The sequence below is a fragment of the Artemia sp. Qi Xiang Cuo genome, chromosome 13 (genome assembly GCF_049724085.1).
Source record: "Artemia sp. Qi Xiang Cuo chromosome 13, ASM4972408v1, whole genome shotgun sequence".
NCBI classification, from domain to species: domain Eukaryota; kingdom Metazoa; phylum Arthropoda; class Branchiopoda; order Anostraca; family Artemiidae; genus Artemia; species Artemia sp. Qi Xiang Cuo.
This window is the reverse complement of record NC_142806.1, coordinates 61438528-61457314: the sequence shown is the minus strand read 5'-3', so window position 1 is coordinate 61457314 and position 18787 is coordinate 61438528. Positions and strand designations below refer to the sequence as shown.

General features: G+C 35.1%; 1 protein-coding gene across 1 annotated transcript in view; it reads left to right on the top strand.

Annotated features, from left to right (window-relative positions):
* LOC148945511 (uncharacterized) overlaps positions 1 to 18787 on the top strand; it is a 198986-nt gene that overhangs the window by 95349 nt on the left and 84850 nt on the right. The window contains exons 5-6 of the mRNA XM_089098780.1: positions 6161 to 6332; positions 15772 to 15947. Coding sequence (XP_088954906.1) covers positions 6161 to 6332; positions 15772 to 15947 — 348 coding nt within the window. The remainder of the gene's footprint in view (positions 1 to 6160; positions 6333 to 15771; positions 15948 to 18787) is intronic.

Here is an 18787-nt window from a genome sequence, read left to right as displayed (position 1 = left end):
AACGGCCTTTGTGATTAAGCGGTCATTTTTAAAGAATTGGAACAAAATTTGAACTTTCGCTTAAAGAGCAAGGTATTGACTAGGGGGCGAACCCCATAATAAACGTAGCAAAAATATATGAATATAAAAGTTCGTTACATAAGTTAGTTCGTAAGTTACGCATATTTATTACTAATAAAAACGTTCGTAAATAAAATTAAACAAGTTTCGAGAAAGCCATTTAACTAAATAAAAGTAAATCTAATATGAATTTTTTTTTTTTTATTATTCATGTACGGTGAGCCAAGATCAAAACCTGTATTTATTCAAAAACGTTCAAAAATTAAATAAAAAAAACAAGTTTTTTAAACTGAAAGTAAGGAGCGACATTAAAACTTAAAACGAACAGAAATTATTCCGTATATGAAAGGGACTGTCCCCTCCTCAACGCCTCGCTCTTTACGCTAAAGTTTGACTCTGTCTCAAAGCTTTATTTTTAAAAAAAATAAAAAACTTTCGCTTAACGCGCGTGGCGTTGAGGAGGGGACAGCCCCTTTCATATACGGAATAATTTCTGTTAGTTTTAAGTTTTAATGTCGCTCCTTACTTTCAGTTTAAAAAACTTGTTTTTTTTTTATTTAATCATATCTAAAGCTGGAGATGCTCGTTGCGAATTTTGGCGCTTAGGAAAATCAATAAAGTAATGTAAATAACATGATAGCAAATTCAGCGTGTACAGATGGGATCAGTACTTATATTAATCGTTTTACTAGGAAAACAATAGTCAATAATGTAGATCAAAGAACACAGTGAAGAAATAATCGTTGATGTGCTACCTTAACTCCACCCGTAAAAACTAAAAATATAAAGCTATGAGCATAAAGCATAAATGTTTCCTATAAAATATCCGTGGTCGCTTTAATCAAGGACAGTTGCAGCAAGAACTTCCCACAGGCCACACACCTTGAAATAGTGATGCCAGTCGACAGAAGTGGGGTTTCACAACTGCCCCATTAATTTGAAATCTATTTTTTGTTTTATCTTCAATTAGTAGAAAAAAATAAAAAGCTCCCATTCTAGATTTCGAAAAAACTCTCTTCGTGTGTTCATTAAAAAATCGAAAAAAATCTTTCCCAGGCACCAACACATTCTTGTGAATTGGTGTCACTGCTTGGATCCAAATTAGCAAAAAAAAAAAAAAATAAAAAAAAAAAATAAAAAAAATCAGAACCAAATTTAGATCCCAAAGAGTATCAAGGCCCGATATGCATAAAAGACCTGATCGGTACATCAAGTCTTAGGGAAGGGGCATCTATCCTTACCAACAGGCTCATTACTTGCAAAAACTACTTATCTAGGAAAGCAGAAGTCAAGGATATAGACCTGTGGTAAAATGAGGCAAATGTTCGCCTATACAATAATTCCACGCGTCCTCCCACGACCATAAACGTAAAGCCACAAAAACAAACATATATGTATACCCCATAAAATATCCATGATTGCTCTGACAAAGGAAAAATGCAGTAAAAACTTCTCTCATCCCTCGGAGGCCAATTATGAAAAGATAATTAAAATTAAAATACCCTTTGTTAGATTTCCTAGGGCACTGGAATTAGCAAACTACTATTCTGAATTTAGATGTCTTTGGGTCCTGGATTTAGCAAACTAAGAGCACCAGTTCTGGTACCGGAAGTCCGATTTTAATGAAAACTCTCATTCAATTGTTACGTAAAGTACCTCACAATTTAAACATGTGAATTATGTGATAAATATATAATATCAAAGTTTAAGTATGTGAATGCATGTATGTTAATGGGTTTGTGCAGGAGTATATTTCTTCAAACAGTTCGTGGTAACGAACTGTAAGGAGCGACCCGGCTCTTTGATATTTTAATACCAATAGATACATCAAAAGAATCAGATTTTAATGCTGATTTCAAATATATAAGCTTCATCAAGTTTAGTCCTACCCATCAAAAGTTACCTGCCTGAGAAAATTTGGCTGATTTTCGAAAAAAGGCCGAAATACCCCCTAAAAGCTATGGAACCTTAATGAAAATCACACGAAGAGATTCAGCGTATTCGAGAACCCTACGGTAGAGGTTTCAAGATCCTATCGGCAAAAATGTGAAATTTTGTATTTTTTGCCAGAAGAAAGATCACGTATGCGTGTTTATTTGTTTTTTGTTTGTTTTTTTTCCCAGGGTTGATCGTATCGACCCAGTTGTCCTAGAATACCGTGGGAAGGCTTATTTGAACGAAATTTAAAAGTTCTAGTGCCCTTTTTAAGTGACCAAAAAAATGGAGGGCACCTAGGCCCCCTCCCACGCTCATTTTTTCCCAAAGTTTTCCGATCAAAGTTTTGAGACAGCCATTTTGTTCAGAATCGTCGAAAATATGATAACTATGTCTTTTAGGATGACTTAATTCTCAAAAGTCCCCGGGGGGGGGGGATAAAAGTTATGGACTTTACCCAATGTTAACATATAGTATTGGTTATTGGGAAGTATACAGCCGTTTTCAGAGGGGATTTTTTTTGGTAGTGGGGGATGGGTCGGGGGTTATGTGGGAGGATCTTTACATGGAGGAAGTTTTCATGTGGGAAGAGACATTGCTATGAAGGGGGTGCCGGATTTCCCAGCATTATTAAAAAAAAAGATCAGAACTTAAATAAAAAAAAAAAAAGTTTTTCAACTGAAAGTAAGGAGGAACATCAAAACTTAAAACGAACAGAAATTATAACGTATATGATTGGGTTCGCCCCCTAGTGAATACCTCTCTCTTTAAGCCAAAGATTTTTTAGTACTTTCATAAGAGCTATTTATTCTAATTAATGGCCTTTGTGATTAAGAGGTCATTTTTAAAGAATTAGTACAAGATTCAAACTTCACAACCCCCTAATATACGTATTAAAAATATATGAATGTAGAAATTCGTTACGTAAGTTAATTCGTAAGTTATTTATATTTATTACTAATAGAAACGTTCGTAAATAAAATTAAACAACGTTCGAGAAAGCCATTTAACCAAATAAAAGTAAAATTAATATGCAATTTTGCTGTTGATTATCCATGTACGGTGAGCCAAAATCAAGACCTGCATTTATTCAAAAACGTTCAAAAATTAAATAAAAAAAACAAGTTTTTTAACTGAAAGTAAGGAGCGACGTTGAGACTTAAAACGAACAGAAGTTATTCCATATATGAAAGGGGCTGTCCCCTCCTCAACGCCTCGCTCTTTACGCTAAAGTTTGACTTTCCCACAACTCTATCTTTTTAAACAATAAAAATCTTTAGCGTAAAAAGCGAGGCGTTGAGGAGGGAATAGCCCCTTTCATATACGGAACTTACTTTCAGTTAACTTTCAGTTTCATATACGGACCTTACTTTCAGTTAGGAAAAACTTGTTTTTTTATTTAGTTTAGAACAATTAGGAAACCACCCTAGGTGACAATTAATTGAAAAAAACTTTTTTTAAAAAGATTTTTTTGAGATAAAAGCAAAGAACTGTATTAAAAATAAGTATACACAAAATTATATAGTGTTTCAAACTTAAAACAAACATAAATTAATGTCAATGCATAAATGTAATCCATATGGTGATCGATGAATAAATGAATCCTAAAACAAAAAGAAAGTGAATGAAATATCAAGCTGAACTTAAAAGATATAACTGTCAACCAGCAAATGAAACAAAACCGAACAGAAATTAAAACTATTAATCAAGTCAAACTTTAAACGAACATAATCTCCCAAAAACAGAAGTAGGCCTACCAATCCTAAGTCTTTTAAAGGCCAGAGCGTCGCTCGCACTTACTGAAAAAGATTGTGTCTCGGGTTGTGCCTCTTTTATGTGTCACAACATCAACAACAACACATCGAGAAGATAGTACCAAGAGGCTAACCAAAGCTTACAAATAAGAGTTGTTCTACTGTCCCTACCTCTTCCCTCTTAAACACTCTAAACGACGGATTATCATTTGAGTTTTATTGCATCGATATGTACTTTGAAGATTTTGGTTTTTATTTGTCGAAACATTGCCAAAAAAAAAGATAGAATTTACCATAATAACTATGATTAAGGGAAAGAACTCTCGAAAACAGACTGATTATTATTATTTCTTTTTTTTATTATTTAAAATACATTTACGTATTATATATTTCTTTTTTTTAAATGTTTAAAAAATATTTATATATTTTATATATTACATATTTTATATGGGTTTTTAATTTTTTTTTCACTGGTTACTTTCATATTTGATTTGTTTCTAAAAGAGGGTATAAATATATATTACTACAGCACCAAGCCACCTGAGGCCAACACAGCTGCACACGCTCCTTTTCCAAGGTACGCTCCCAATATATATATATATATATATATATATATATATATATATATATATATATATATATATATATATATATATATATATATAAAGTTGATGTTACCTATCTTACTTTTTTTTTCTTGTTGCTGGCTGATTTTTTTCTTGTGCTGGTGCATTTGGATTGTATGTTTGTTGTTCTTTCTCAGTCTTTCTGTCTTTTTTTTTTATTGTCAGTGAGTCAGTCTTTAGGTAGTATGCGTCTAAATGTCTGATAGATTAATATTGAAAGTTTAAAAAAAAATTTTTGTTCTCCTCCATTCCAGGTAATGGAGACTTTGTAAGGAGTAGTAATATAACTTGGCTATGAGTTTAGTTTTTGTTGGAAAATGTTTTAAAATTCTATATATCGCATCTTGTCAACCTGGGTGACCCCTCTACACCCAGAAGTATCAACTCGATGTTCTAGGACGTTCTCGAGTTACTGCAGGTACGCAAATTTCTTCACCAGGGTACATGTAATGAAGGTTGATTTACATTAATGTATTACCCTGTATAGTTTCTACCTCCACAAGCATTTAAACAGTAATTTTTTTTAAGTATATTTGAAAAATATGCTTAACCCTTCTCTGCCACGTCTCTCAAGTTTAAATTCAGGGTGCGCACGGTCCCTTTACCAAAGACAACACCCTGGAAGTTTTCCTTTGATTTCATAAGCTATTCCCAAGATATGGTAAATGGGAAATTTTGATAACGTGGTAGAATGTTGGATCTTTTGATTCTTATTTTTACTTAATTGTGAAGAATACTGTGAGCAAGAATTTTGGCCTTGTGAAAGATCCTTAAGACCTTCTATCTGATCGGACAACCAAGACCAAACAAAGTTGTCATTTCTATTAAAACCTGTCTGTGAACATCGGGTATTTTACACATTCTATGGCTATTCCTCCTGGGGCTATGGTGGAAGTTGTTTTTGGAGGTTTAATTATTGTACCTTTTAACGTTTCTGAACAAAATAACTGTCTCTAAATCTAAACCTGGTGCAACAGATAACAGAAACAGGCATGGAAAGGAGGCTAGTCGCTCTCTAAATCATTTTCAGCCCTTTAAAAAGACACCAGAACGTTTAGTTTCTAATTGAATGAGCAGCCTCTCAATTTTTACATTTTTCCTTTCCATACGAAGCGGCTATGGTAAGAAAGCTGTTATGCCCTTTTTGCCCTCACTTTTTTGGGAGGGAGAGAGGTACCATGCGCCAAAACAATTTTTGCACATTAGATTCCTGTTGGCCCAGGCACTAACGAGTCCAGGTGTATAACTGATGATGGACAGAAAATTCTTGCTAGTTTCCATACCCCATCTCCCGCCCCCCCCCCCCACACACAACCAAAATAGTTCGATATCTTTGACCTAGAAAACTATCCCTGAAAAATTTTAACCTCCGAAATAGTGTAAAAGGGCACTAGAGGGTATCCTTTTGATCATTTTTTACTCCTAAAAAGGGCACGGGAACGTTCCATTTACTATTGAATCAGCCCACATTGAAGTTTTTTACAACCACCTCTCCACACAAATTAACTGTTTGTAAAGTAGCTTTTTAAGCCTTTTCTTATTGTATCTTCACATCCCTTTGGAAGGGCCCTGATTTTCATTGATCCAAGTTGGATTTCAAGACAGTATGATTTTTTTTTAAGCCCATTGACCTGACCTTCATCTATGTTAGTTTTAGTCCCTACAGTTCGTTGCGAATAGTTCATTTGTAACCTATGCGTAGTATCTCAGGTAGTCCGTTTGTATGATATTTTCTTATACAAAATATTTTTGGCGCTTAATATGGTTCAAACGAATTCATTTCAGGTACAGAGCACCAGAAGTCCTACTTCAAGCAAGTTATTACAGTTTTCCAATAGATATTTGGGCTATTGGCTGTATTGTTGCAGAGATGTATACTTTTCGACCATTATTTCCAGGGAGCAGTCAAATTGACCAGCTTTTCAAAATATGCACCATATCTGGCACACCAACGCAGGTAAACACACACACTTACTGGTCTAGAAATACCCCTTAGACATTTGGTCATGTTTTTGCTTCAGGAGGTATCTTGGGCGAGGTCTAACTGTTCCACTACTGGATTTTCTAGTACAAGCTTAATTTACTTTCTTAGACTTTGTTTATCATCTGGGCTATGTGACACATAGTCACACAGACCATGCTTTCAAGTTTTCCTTGACCTGAGAGTACATTTTCTCACTCAGGTTGTAGAAACACTGGACTGCTATGTTGTATAATTGTTTCAGGCAATCCTGAAGCTGTTTCAGGCAAGCACTGCCGCAGTACCGCTTACAGTGCTGTAAGCTCAGACCAAAACCATTTCTGCTATACCTTTTTGAACCCTAGAGGAGAAACTTTTTCCAATTCATTTGGGACTCAAGACAACAAGGACTATAAGAACAGTCCTTATAATCCTATAATATATATTATAATACATAATATATTATAATATTATAATATTGTAATAAGGATTATTATAATGTTATAATAAGGATTATATTATAATCCTTATAATCCATAGTCCTTATAAGGACTATAAGGACTACAAGAACATATTGCACCTAAATTATAAATAGCATGGATTAGGAATTGGATAGCAATAATGATCATGATACTAACTGATTCTGAAGATATATGGCTTTCATTCGTTGAAAAAAAAATACAAATAAAGCAATTTGCTTAACTTTGCTCTATTTTTATGCACCGCCACCTTATAATAAATAAATATGCATTTTTTTATTTTTTAATGATGATGAATTTATGAAACAACATTTAAAAAGAAAAAAATAGGCAATACTTGTTAGAGATAAAGAATCAACTTTATGTTAATTAGTTCTCAAATAAACAGATATAGACCTACCTTCAATTATTTTTGTTTAACTGTTGTGCAATGGCAAAGCCAATTTATGTTGCAAAAACGTCATTGGTCTTATTTTTTGCCGACAATGCTTTCATTCTTCAATTTTGTTTTTAATTTTAACTATTATCAGTTTTGAAAGAACAAGATTAGGATTTTAAAATTAAGACAAAGATGTAAAAACTTAAGATTTTGTTCCTAAATTGAAATACTCAAGGGTCAGTAATTCAAAATCATCTATATTCTACCAAAATGTAAAAATATGAACATTATGAGACCTTGTGTCAGAACAAGAGTCAGAACTAAAATCTTTTAGTTACAGAAAAGACAAAATCGAGTTCTAATTAGCAATGGTTCCCAGATTTGGGACGAGGGAACAGTGTGGAAAATTTGTAAATCCAAACAATTTCAATCGCCTTTATTTTTTTACTTCATAGAATTTTAGGCTAAGATTTTGGTGACTTTTTGTCATTTATAAACGCAAAACATCAACAGTATTAACTAACGCTGTATAGAAAATGCAGTCTTATTTTTTTGACGAAAATAATCTTATATTCCAGGAGTTCGTTAATATTGGTTTTGATGCTTATCTAACCTTACTTACTCCTATGTAAAACTTACACACTCTCATTGGGATAATAGAAAACCCCTTTTGTTTCGCCTGTTGACTGGAACATCAGAGAGTTGAATTAGGGGGTTTTGTATAGTGATGATAGCAAAGACTAGATTACAGTTTCGAAAAAAAAATACATAGGCGAGATTGGAAATAATTAGATAACTTATCGGTGCTTACAAATCAGTCCAACAAATCAGAATATTCAAATAAACAAGTTTTTCCAATTGTCTATCCTTATTACTATCATTAGATGTGTCTTTCAATACATGTAGTGTAGGCTACTTAAAATAGCTTATATAGCAATTACTCTAACCGATTCTCCAAAATAGGGGAGTTGGTTGAAGCTAAGCTCATTGTGTAACTCGCATAATAGAGACGTTTCTAAAATAGACTATACTCTAAGTAAACACTACTACTACTGCTACTACTACTATTACTACTACTACTACTACTACTAAAAACTCACTGCAGTACCAAGTGGTCTGAGGCCCGCACAGCTACGCACGGTTCTCCTACGTCAAAGCCTATTTAAAGCCTCTCTCTCTGAACCCTCACAATAAGTCCAATTTCCCTTAGATCGTTCCTTACGACATCCTCTCACCCAATCCGGGAACGACCTGCTTTTCTTTTGGTCATAGACAGTTGGCCAAAAAGGACGATCTTTGGCAACCTGTGATCTTTCATCCGCTAACCGAGTCCCAGCCATCCTAACCTTTCTCTTATTATAACCTTAGCAAGTTGGATAGAACAATATTTTTGGGCAACTCACTCTTTGAAATACGGTCAGACAAACAGGTATCCTAAACTATCCGTAAACTATTCCTCTGGAAAACATCTAATCCCCCCCCCCACGTCTAACGGAGCACCCATTTTCTAGAATCATACTTGACCATTATCATTACTGCAGCTTCCAATATTCTAATCTTCCAAATAACCTTCCAAATATTCTTCCAAATAAGGTAATTGTTTAAGATTGCTTTAAAAAATGTCAGAGAAGTAAGGTAATACGACATTTTTTATCTCTCTGATTTTACGTTTTTGTGACAGTCAAAACCTTAATTTGACAAAAACATCAGTTTTGGTTTAAAAACAGTTTTTGTTATTTGATTAATTTCTTGTGATTTTACTTATGTACAACAGTATTTGCTCATTAATTTTTGAAGCTAGAATACAATCGTTACGAAATTAAAAAATCACCTCTTGGTCTGACTTTTGCTACTACTATTACTAATAACAGGGACGACCTGCTTTTCGTTTGACCCTAGACGGTTGTCCAACAAGGGCAAACTTGGGCAATCTATCACCCAATATCTGCAGATCGTTTCCAAGGCATCTCAAACTTTCTCTCATTATAGCCCTATTAAGCGGGAATGAACCATATTCTACGTACAGCTTACTGTTGGAGATACGGTCAGTCAGTCAGGTACCAAAAACAATGCATGGCAAATATCTCTGAAAAACATCTAGCAACTCGTCCTCCTTTTTTTGGATCCTCCACGCTTCAGTACCATGCTTGACAGCTATCATCACTGTAGCTTTCAATATTCTTATCTTGGTTCGCAGACTTATCTTCCTATTCTTCCAAACTTTATTGAACTGTGAAAAAACACCATGGGCCTTAGCTATTCTACTTTAAACATCTTCACTGCACCCGCCGTCCTTACTAATAATACTACCAAAGTAAGTTAAGTTGTCAGCTTGATGGATCCTCTTGTTACAAAACATCACCTCTTCACTTTCACTTATTCCTAGTCTTAGCATTAGTCTTCTTGACATTACTTTTCATTACTAACATTACTTTTAACATGTAGATTCTTTCTTGGCCTGACTGAAACAGTTCATGTGAAAACCAGAGAATTCATTTCTTGAGCGAGACCCTTTTTATATACAAAAAATTCCGTTATCTTTAAGTTCAAAACGTTTCTAAATTAGTCATCCTTTTTCATAAAAGGTCTTATGCAAGGTCCAGACACGGTACACAGGAAAGGGTCATTCAGGTTAGTAGCCTCCCTAACCTATTTTCGTAGGATTTACCGTTATATCTTTCATATGATCCCCTCCTTGAGAGTGGTCTGAATCCACCTACCCCCCCCCCATTCCAAAAAATAATAATATCAACAACGTGACGTTTCTGGTAAGATTTTATTTTGATTTCACCTTCTGAAATAAGAATACACTTGTTAAGAAATATAGACTTGTTGTTTGAACTTAGTACCCCTGTTTAAACATCAGAAAACGTTTGGTTCCCCTGGCAACAGAATTGCAACAAGAGTATTGGACCCACCTAATGACTTAATTTAGGTGATGGAATGATACAACTGTTCCCAGTGAATTCAGTATTCTAAGTAAAATATCTTTTTGATATTGACAGTATATACATGCAATAAAAAGAATGAACCAAAATTACGAGACAAAAATGTTGGAAAGTCATGCCAGTTTCTCGTCTTTTTAGTCATATGTTTGACAAAGAAACCTTTGTATAATCGAAAGTCTTTGTCTAACATCAACAGAGCTTCATTTGAGTGATGTTTCTATTTGGAAAATTAAACGCCTTTGTGTTTTGGTTTCGAAGGCACTGGAAACATTTTCGAAAAGTCTTTGTATATAAAGAAAGAGAGACAAAACAGAAAGTGTTTCATTAAATTATAATGGATTACCTTGTGATCAATCAAGTCGCGTTATGAATGAATACTTTTTAACTTCGCTTTCAAGAATATTTGTGTTTTGGTTTTTAAAGCAGATCAAAAGTACTGTCGTGTGTTTTCTACTTCAGTTTTTTTTTGTAGCAGCGGGGAAGGGGGAGATTCTGGTTTTCAAGATACTCACTCATTTTAGCTTTTTTTGTAAACTAATTAAAAAATTACCAAGGCTACTGGTAACATATTATTTAACTCAAAATAACAAGATATAGATATTCCCACTTAATTTAAGTACAAGCAAAACTGTTGAGCACATATTGTGTTAAAAGTTTTGTCTTTGAATTTTGAATTGTTATTTCACCATAAACTGGTACTCCAGATACATAATCGAAACTGAATAAAATAAGACTATCTTATTCCTTTAGAATTGATTGCAAAATGGATTTTTCTAGGTCCTCAAAATCCATTTTTCGCTTTCTTTAGAGTCTATATTTGAGATATATGCATTACTAGTCTAATACCAAGATTCGGAACGCGGGGCGAAGGCTCCACCGGTGGAGCATGGCAATATTTTGTCGGGTCATGAGCAGGACGTGCATCCTTTGGCTGGCTATACTTTCGACCCTAATTTTGAAACAAAAGCACTTCTCATGTCTGTGACGTCACTGTCACATGCGTTTGAAGAGCATAAGAGATACATAATAATATCACAATGACGTTATGCATTATATTAAAGATGTTTTGTACAGATAATCTTTTGCACTAGCAGTAAATGTGCCTGCAGGACAACTCCAAACAAAATACCGCAAGGGGGTATTACAAGAAGGAGCCTCTGAATTTTAGAAATGTCTAGGTCGGGCATGGCCAAAAATAGGTTGGAAACCACTGTTCTAACCTGTAAGGCAGAAATGAGCCTAGTATGAAAAACAAAAATAATGCTAAATTTATCTAAAATAAGATTGAATAGTTTTCAGGAGTCAAGCATGTATTCTCATATTCTTCTTTAAGTCACAATAAATATATTGACCACTTTGAGCCAGTGGTGGATCCAGAGGAGGGGCGAAGGGGGCGCGCACCCCCTTAGCGTAGTCTAAAGTAGTGTAATTTACTTAATTAACTCAAGTTTGCATTAATTAAACTTGCTCCTAACGCAAGTTTATCGGATCAACCTATTTTGCACCCCCCCTAAAATTCTTTTTTGGATCTACCTATTTTGTGACACCCCCCCCCTAAAAATCCTGGGTCTGCCCCTATCTTGAGCCACTGTTTTTAATGGGTGGCCACATTTTTTACTCTGAAGACCAGGAGTTTCAAGACAATCTATTAGAAAATATTCTTTTCTAGTGAATATTTGAAATATTTACTACAGTATTGTAGAACTCTTTTTTAGCTTAAATTTAATAGTTAAGAAAACCTTCTGCAGAAGTGTCTATAAACCTTCTGTGTAAGTAAATACGCATAATATGTGAACGCTCGAACATTTTATGAGAGGAATTATAAATTCATCTGTAAAATGAGGGATCTACATGTATAATGTTAAGTATTTATTTATTTGTTTACCTGTTTTTCAACTTGCAGCTAAACAACTCAAGTTAGAAGCTTGAAATCTTCTGTAAATGATCTTGGAACCATGTAAATTAGTCTACTAAAACAAAAAAAGACAGTAACTTGACTATAGACATGGAGATAACTATAAACTGGAAGACTATAAAAAAACGACTCTAAACTGGAAATTCAACGTTGTAAAATCTGAATTTTTGCGTAAGTGACAACGCATAAATATTTCTATTAGGTGTAACTACTTCACCAAGTAATTGCTATGCTTGCTATGTTGCTATACTTTTGCACGCCAGGCGCCCTCTCTAAATTTTTCGGTCTTATTTATGACAGCAGTTCTTTTTGCAAACGACGCAACAAAATAGTAGTCCACATTACACACCATATAGGCCATACATCAGAAAGTCTTATCATACTTTTAAATAAAAAGGGAATATGCTTTTCTTTTAACGTTTTTATTTACGTCTGTATGTATTAATTAATTTACCACTGTGTGTATGGTCATTTGTGTTTCGTGAAACGCCTAAGAGATCTAATTGGGTTAGAAATATTGGTGTGCTCAAACACATTCTAGGGTAAACCTGCATGCAGGAGTCTTCCTCATCTCCAGGTTCCAGGTAGCTTTTCTTGCACAAACATTTGAATGTCAAATTATTTATAATTTTTATACTTTCTATATACAAGACTCTTAATTCTGTCATATTGAAAGACCTTGGCAATGTAATTTTCACCACAACAATAAAAAAAATCATTATACAACCCTTTTTTTGTTTGATTAAATAAACATTGCTGTGGTATCCGCTGCAACCTAGTAAAGAAGAACACTATCCCATAGTAAACAAAAAATTATAATGAGTAATGAAAATACTATATATCGGCAAAAGGAGACATATATACAAAGTCAGTTGATACACAGGATTAATAGCAATTATTGATAGCAGGATTGACAGGGGATATTAAGGTATCATTGTGTGTATGAAAAGTTTCCCCAGGGTAGGTATTGAGCATATTGAAAATTTTTGGCGCGATTGGATATTTTTTAAGTAAATCTATTTGTATTCATAGGTTATTCATTTTGTTATAATTCTTTGCTGTCACAGCCCGTTAGTAATAAAAAATAAACATCTTAAGTAACTGAAAATGTAAGTGCAAAACAACAATTTTAAGTTCTTGTAGGGATTATAGCACCATAAGTATTACATCAGCGTGAAAATCAAACCAGAATGGGGCATATGTCCCAGAACGAAAATAAACGTAGAGAATAAAAATGAAGTGAACCAAAACTTAATGTATTCAACTTAGAAAATACACAAAAATAAAATAGAGCCAATATTTTCTACTCGAATTTAACCTTGCTTTTCTTGCATCTCATGCCCAGTGAATACCACTGTAGAGAGCATGTATTTACATCGCAGTAGATTGACCGATTCATTGTTTTTGGGGGATTACCGCCAGGTTAGATCACCCTTGGTGTACAATCTGATTGGTCTGGAGTACTTGATGACATGCAGAGGAGAGGCTATAGTTACACTCTTGCGAAGGTTTTAGTTATAAATTCCACCCCTAGGCCCTCTTAATTCTTTTCGCGCTGATGGAATCAGAGACCCCTCAACACAAATAATTGAAAGTTCTTTCCGGTAAAACTGTTCACATTTTCTGGATATTCAATTAACGGGTTAGTTAATTGCAAATATCGTTATCTAATACACTTAAAAAGCAAGTATGACGGCACTAGACCCTCAAGGTCCAAACCTGCAGTGCAGCAGTGCTGATCTCCGTTTCGTGGCGCTTCAGCCAGGAAGTGAAATTGGGGGCTGGGGGCCAGCCATCCTGTGTTTTCGCACACCCTTTCTGCTTACCTTCCCCAGATTTCTGCAGGTACCCATTTAGAGCTGGGTCGACTCTGGCTAAGCTTACACAGTCAAGCCACTGACCTCCGTCCTAAACCAAATGGCCGACCACGCCAGGAATCGAACCCGTGACTCTCGGACAAAGAATTCTTCCAGAACAATAAAATTTCTTTTTCAGTGAACTGTCTGAATTTGGTATTCAAGATTACTTTTCAAATTTAAAAATACCATCATTGTTTTACAAGTGGGGAAAATTTTACGCGTGCGGAAGGGGATTTTTCAGGGGGAATACCCGGGGGAGAGGAAAATTTTCCACATCAAAATGAACTTGATTTGCATATCTTTTTGTGACTCTTTCCGTATATAACAAAATAAATTAATTAAGTAAATTATATAAATGTAGGGTAAAGGACAACTTTATTCAGTGTGGGATTAACTCTATTGTGGAAAGCATGCCGTCCGAAAGAGTCGATGTTCGCGTTTATCAATTCACTTCATTATCGTGTCCTCAATTTATGGACTCGATTCCCAATGAAGGGGAATCGTCAGGGGAAATTTACTCAAGGAGGGGGAGGTGGCTGTGAATTTTCCATAAGGAAAACGGTCCGAGGGAGAATCAATTTGCGGGGATATTTTTAAATACTTTTAAATTTAAAAGTGTGATCGTTATTAATATTCGGCGGAATTTCCCGCAGGGAGGGGGAGGGAGAATTTTCTGTGGTAGATAATTTTCCGTGGTGAATCTTCCGCGGGGGGATTTTCTTTGAGGGAAGTTTTTTGGATGAGGACTCTTTTCGCGGGGGAATTATCCATGGGGAACATTCCTTGAATTTTCTTTTATTTTAAGATCACTGCAATGCAAGGCCGTACCCAGGATTTTTTTTCGGGAGGGGTTTACTCAAGGGTTTTTTTCGGGGGGAGGGATTTACGCAAAAATACCTAAAAAAACGCATCAAAAATTTGTTTATATCCATTTCCATTACGTTTTTACGAGTCAGAGAAAAATTTTTTTTCAGGTAGGGGTCAAACCCCCTACACACACCCCCCCCCCCGGGTACGGCCTTGCTGCAATGCACGAAGAGTAAGCTAGTAAACGAAATAGCTTATGTCTAGTGTCAACACCAGGCAGAGAAGAACAGATTCAGCACATACAAATGTTAATATATTTAAATTTAAAAACCCTAGATATATGAGGTGTCTAGATTTATGAGATATAAATGGCATTACGTCTCAACGGAGAAATTCTCATTTTGGTTTCTTATTTCTTGTTCAGCAGATGTATCTTCCGAATTCACTTTGAGAAGTAGGAAAAACCATAAAAGGAACATTGAAGTGACATCAGAGAATGAAAAAAGAAGGGAAAAAATTGGACTCAATTTTATTTTAAGACTGAAAAAGAATTAACACGATAATAAAGACACGGTCATCACAAGAGAGCTTTAAAAGCTTTATAGATGATCAACAAAGTAGAATTATGTGGCTAAAAAAGTTTTAAAACAATCAAAATTACGCTGATAAAAATAACAAGGTGCACCCAAAAAAGCCGCATCCAGGGTTTCTATTTTCGGAAAGGGGGGAGAGTTGGGGTACAAATTTTTTTTTTAAATCACCTCAAAAACGGGTTTTTCGCTACATTTTTACAAGTTGGGCAAAAAGTTTCGGGAAGGCAGTTTGAACCCTTTACTCCCCTGGATATCACCTTACGTACGAACATTAGTACTATTATGGTGTCTATTGCTTTAGATTTTTACCTCAAACGCTTTCTAATCTATTTACAGAAGTGAGCATCTAGTTATTCAAGACTAAAAAAGTAGATATTGCGTTAAAATTTTGTAAATGTAGACTAGAAAAAAGAAATTTTGGAGAAGATTTGAATTGTGAAGCTCTTTTAATTGAAGGACGAATGGCCTGATGGTTATTTATTAGCACAGAAGATGAATTTCCGGTTTCCGAAGTATCGTCGACGTCCTTTAGATTCTATTGTAGCTGTTGCGTCCCTTGAAGCTCTGCATCTTCTGACGGCAATGTTGGAATGGAACCCTAACCTTCGTCCATCAGCAAAGCAAGCATTAGCGTAAGATGCTTTTCTGTAATCTTTATTCTTCTTTCCTTATAGGATCAGATCCAGAAATGAAGCAAAGACAGTAGATGATGTTTGGTGAACGATTTAAAATTTAATTTAGCAAACTTGTGACAAATGACACGTATTAACTAGTCGTCAGTTCTAAATGTGTTTTTTGACGTATTATTTGTTTCTGAAATTTCCAAACTAGGCATGCTGAATCATTAGTATAATTCTTTCAGTTGTAAGCTGCTGTGTTAGCATTTAAGTAATTCCAAAGGTGATCCCAAAGGGCATCACCAACACCATCTACTGTTTGGCAATTCTTGGTGTTTTTAGTGCAATAATAAGAGAAAATTTGTGTAATAATGAGCGTCTAATCTCAGTTTGTGTAAAAAAAAAACAAAAAAAAACACACAATTGTAAAGTTTGAAGAAATGCCAAGCGCTAAATGGCGTGGTTGACTATTTTTTTTACTCCAGCACCAGTTTTCAATCAAGTGACCAATACTCTTTGGTCTATAGATAGAGGTTCCATTTCACCTGAACCACCGTGTAACTGAACCCAAGGCAACTGAACCACTGTAACTGAACCACCGTGCAAATGAGCCCCCGTTAAATTGCACCACCGTGCAGCTAAACCACCGTGCAACTGAACCACCGAGCAACTGAACCCCCTTGCAACTAAACCCCAATTAACTGGGCTCTCGTGCAACTCATTCCCCGTGCCACTCAACAACATTTAACTAAACCCCCGTGTAACTGATTTCCCGTGTAACTGAACCACCGTGCAACTGAACCACCGTGCAACTGGACCAACGTGCAACTGAGCCACCATGCAACTGAACCACCGTGCAACTGAACCCTTGTATAACTGAACTCTCGTGCAACTCAACCACCATGTTTACATAGGGTAAAACACAAGTTAGAATCTTTACTTATTCAACCTTGTTGGAATTGCTTGCTTATTAACGTCATGACGTAAATAACAGTTAATATGTTACATAAAAAGCTATGTTTTGTTGTCACAAAAACAAAGAAAATTGGACTTCACCAACTGTTAAAGCCATATTTATGTCTCAGTTTTTTAAGTCTGTTAATGGGGGTTCCCTTCGCCCTATCACTGTTTACGGGTCTAGGCGTCTATCTTTCCCATGGAAAAATCCTTCCCTGGAAAATACCTCTTCGTGGAAAGTATAGTTTTTCAAATTTGAATATTTTATTTGAGTTCCGTTATTTTTTATTTTAGTTGAGAAGTGCTAAGGGAAGTGGAAAACAGAATTTATTTTTAAATTTTGCCCCCATCCCCTCCGTGGAAATATGTGCTTCTTATGGAAAATCATCCTGACCCCCCCCCCCCCGTCAGAAAACACCCACGCGACAAATGTCTGTATGTTTCCCAATAACAAACACTATCTGTAAGCAATGGACAAATTACAAAACTTAAAAAGGCCCTTAAACTTCTGCAATGGGGTTCTCTGATTTTTTTGTAGCTATGGAAAAAGGGAGATACCTCAAAGGGTACATTTTAATGCCAAAACATCTCGGCTCTCATTGAGCCTTCGGTTAAATACAGAATTAGCTCTAAGGGAGAGACGAAAGGAGGGTGGAGACTGGAGGTAGAAATTGTTTTATAATCCCCAGGCACGTCTAGTCTTTTTTTATAAGTCGAAAGATATTGGGTACCAACTTACCGCAAAGAGTATTTTTCAGGGGGAGATTTTTCACAGGGATGTATATTCCAGGAGATAAGATGGGTTTTATTTTCAACTAATAATTACATCCTACTTAACTGGCACTTGACACATTTTTTAAACAACATTATCAACCAAACGTAGAAAATGGTAAGAACGTCTGTCGCTTTATTAAGCCACTACTTTGGCTTGAGCAGCTTCAAACAATCTTTCATCATAAACCTAACTCATTCACTCTTTCTACTCTTTTCTTACTTTTCAATACTATTCAACCCTCCCAAATAATAAAAAAATACCCACAAAACAAACCCCCCCCCAAAAAAATATAAAAAAAAAACAAATCAAATATGCTCATTTCCCCACCAACAAAAACTTTTTAGACCTAATTTTAAACTGAAACTGGTTTTCTGACTCTCTAATGCTCTCCAGGAAACCATTTCACAAATTAACTGCATAATTTCTAATTACAAAACTAGATCGACTCGTACTCCTTACTTCTGAGACTTAGCTTCCACGTCCTATGCTGATAATAATCTGCATTAAAATTTAAAAAATCTCTAAAATATTCAGGAGATAATCTATTAAGCACTTGGTAATAAACACTCCCTCCTGATGTTCCCTGATCAGATGAACATTTAAAACTCTAAGACTCATAAAACATTTACGCGTTTGCTCACACTGAATAAACTCACCTAGTACTCCAGGCGCCTTATTCTGAAGAATCTGCAGTCTTTTAATATTTTAAGAAAAATTAGATGCAACCATAAACAATAAAAGGATGAAAAATAGTATGATATGCATTTCTTAAAACAGTTAAAGGTAACACGTGTTTCAAACGCCGTATCACTCCAAGACCTCGTGCAAGTTTAGAAGAAATCCTATTTATGTGTTTCTTCCAACTAAGATTATTATCAGCATAAAATCGCAAATATTTATTTTCTAAAACCTGTGAAAGTGACAAATTTTCAAATACCATAGAAACACTATTTACAATTTTTCCTATCCTACTAAAAATCATATAATTTGTCTTAGAAGTATTAACAGCAAGGTAACTCAAAGAGGTAGTCACCAAAAGATTTTCCAGCGTTCGGTTTGCTTTATCCACTAGTTCTTCCAGTGACCGTGCTAAAATCGTCAAAGCAGTATCATCTGCAAATGC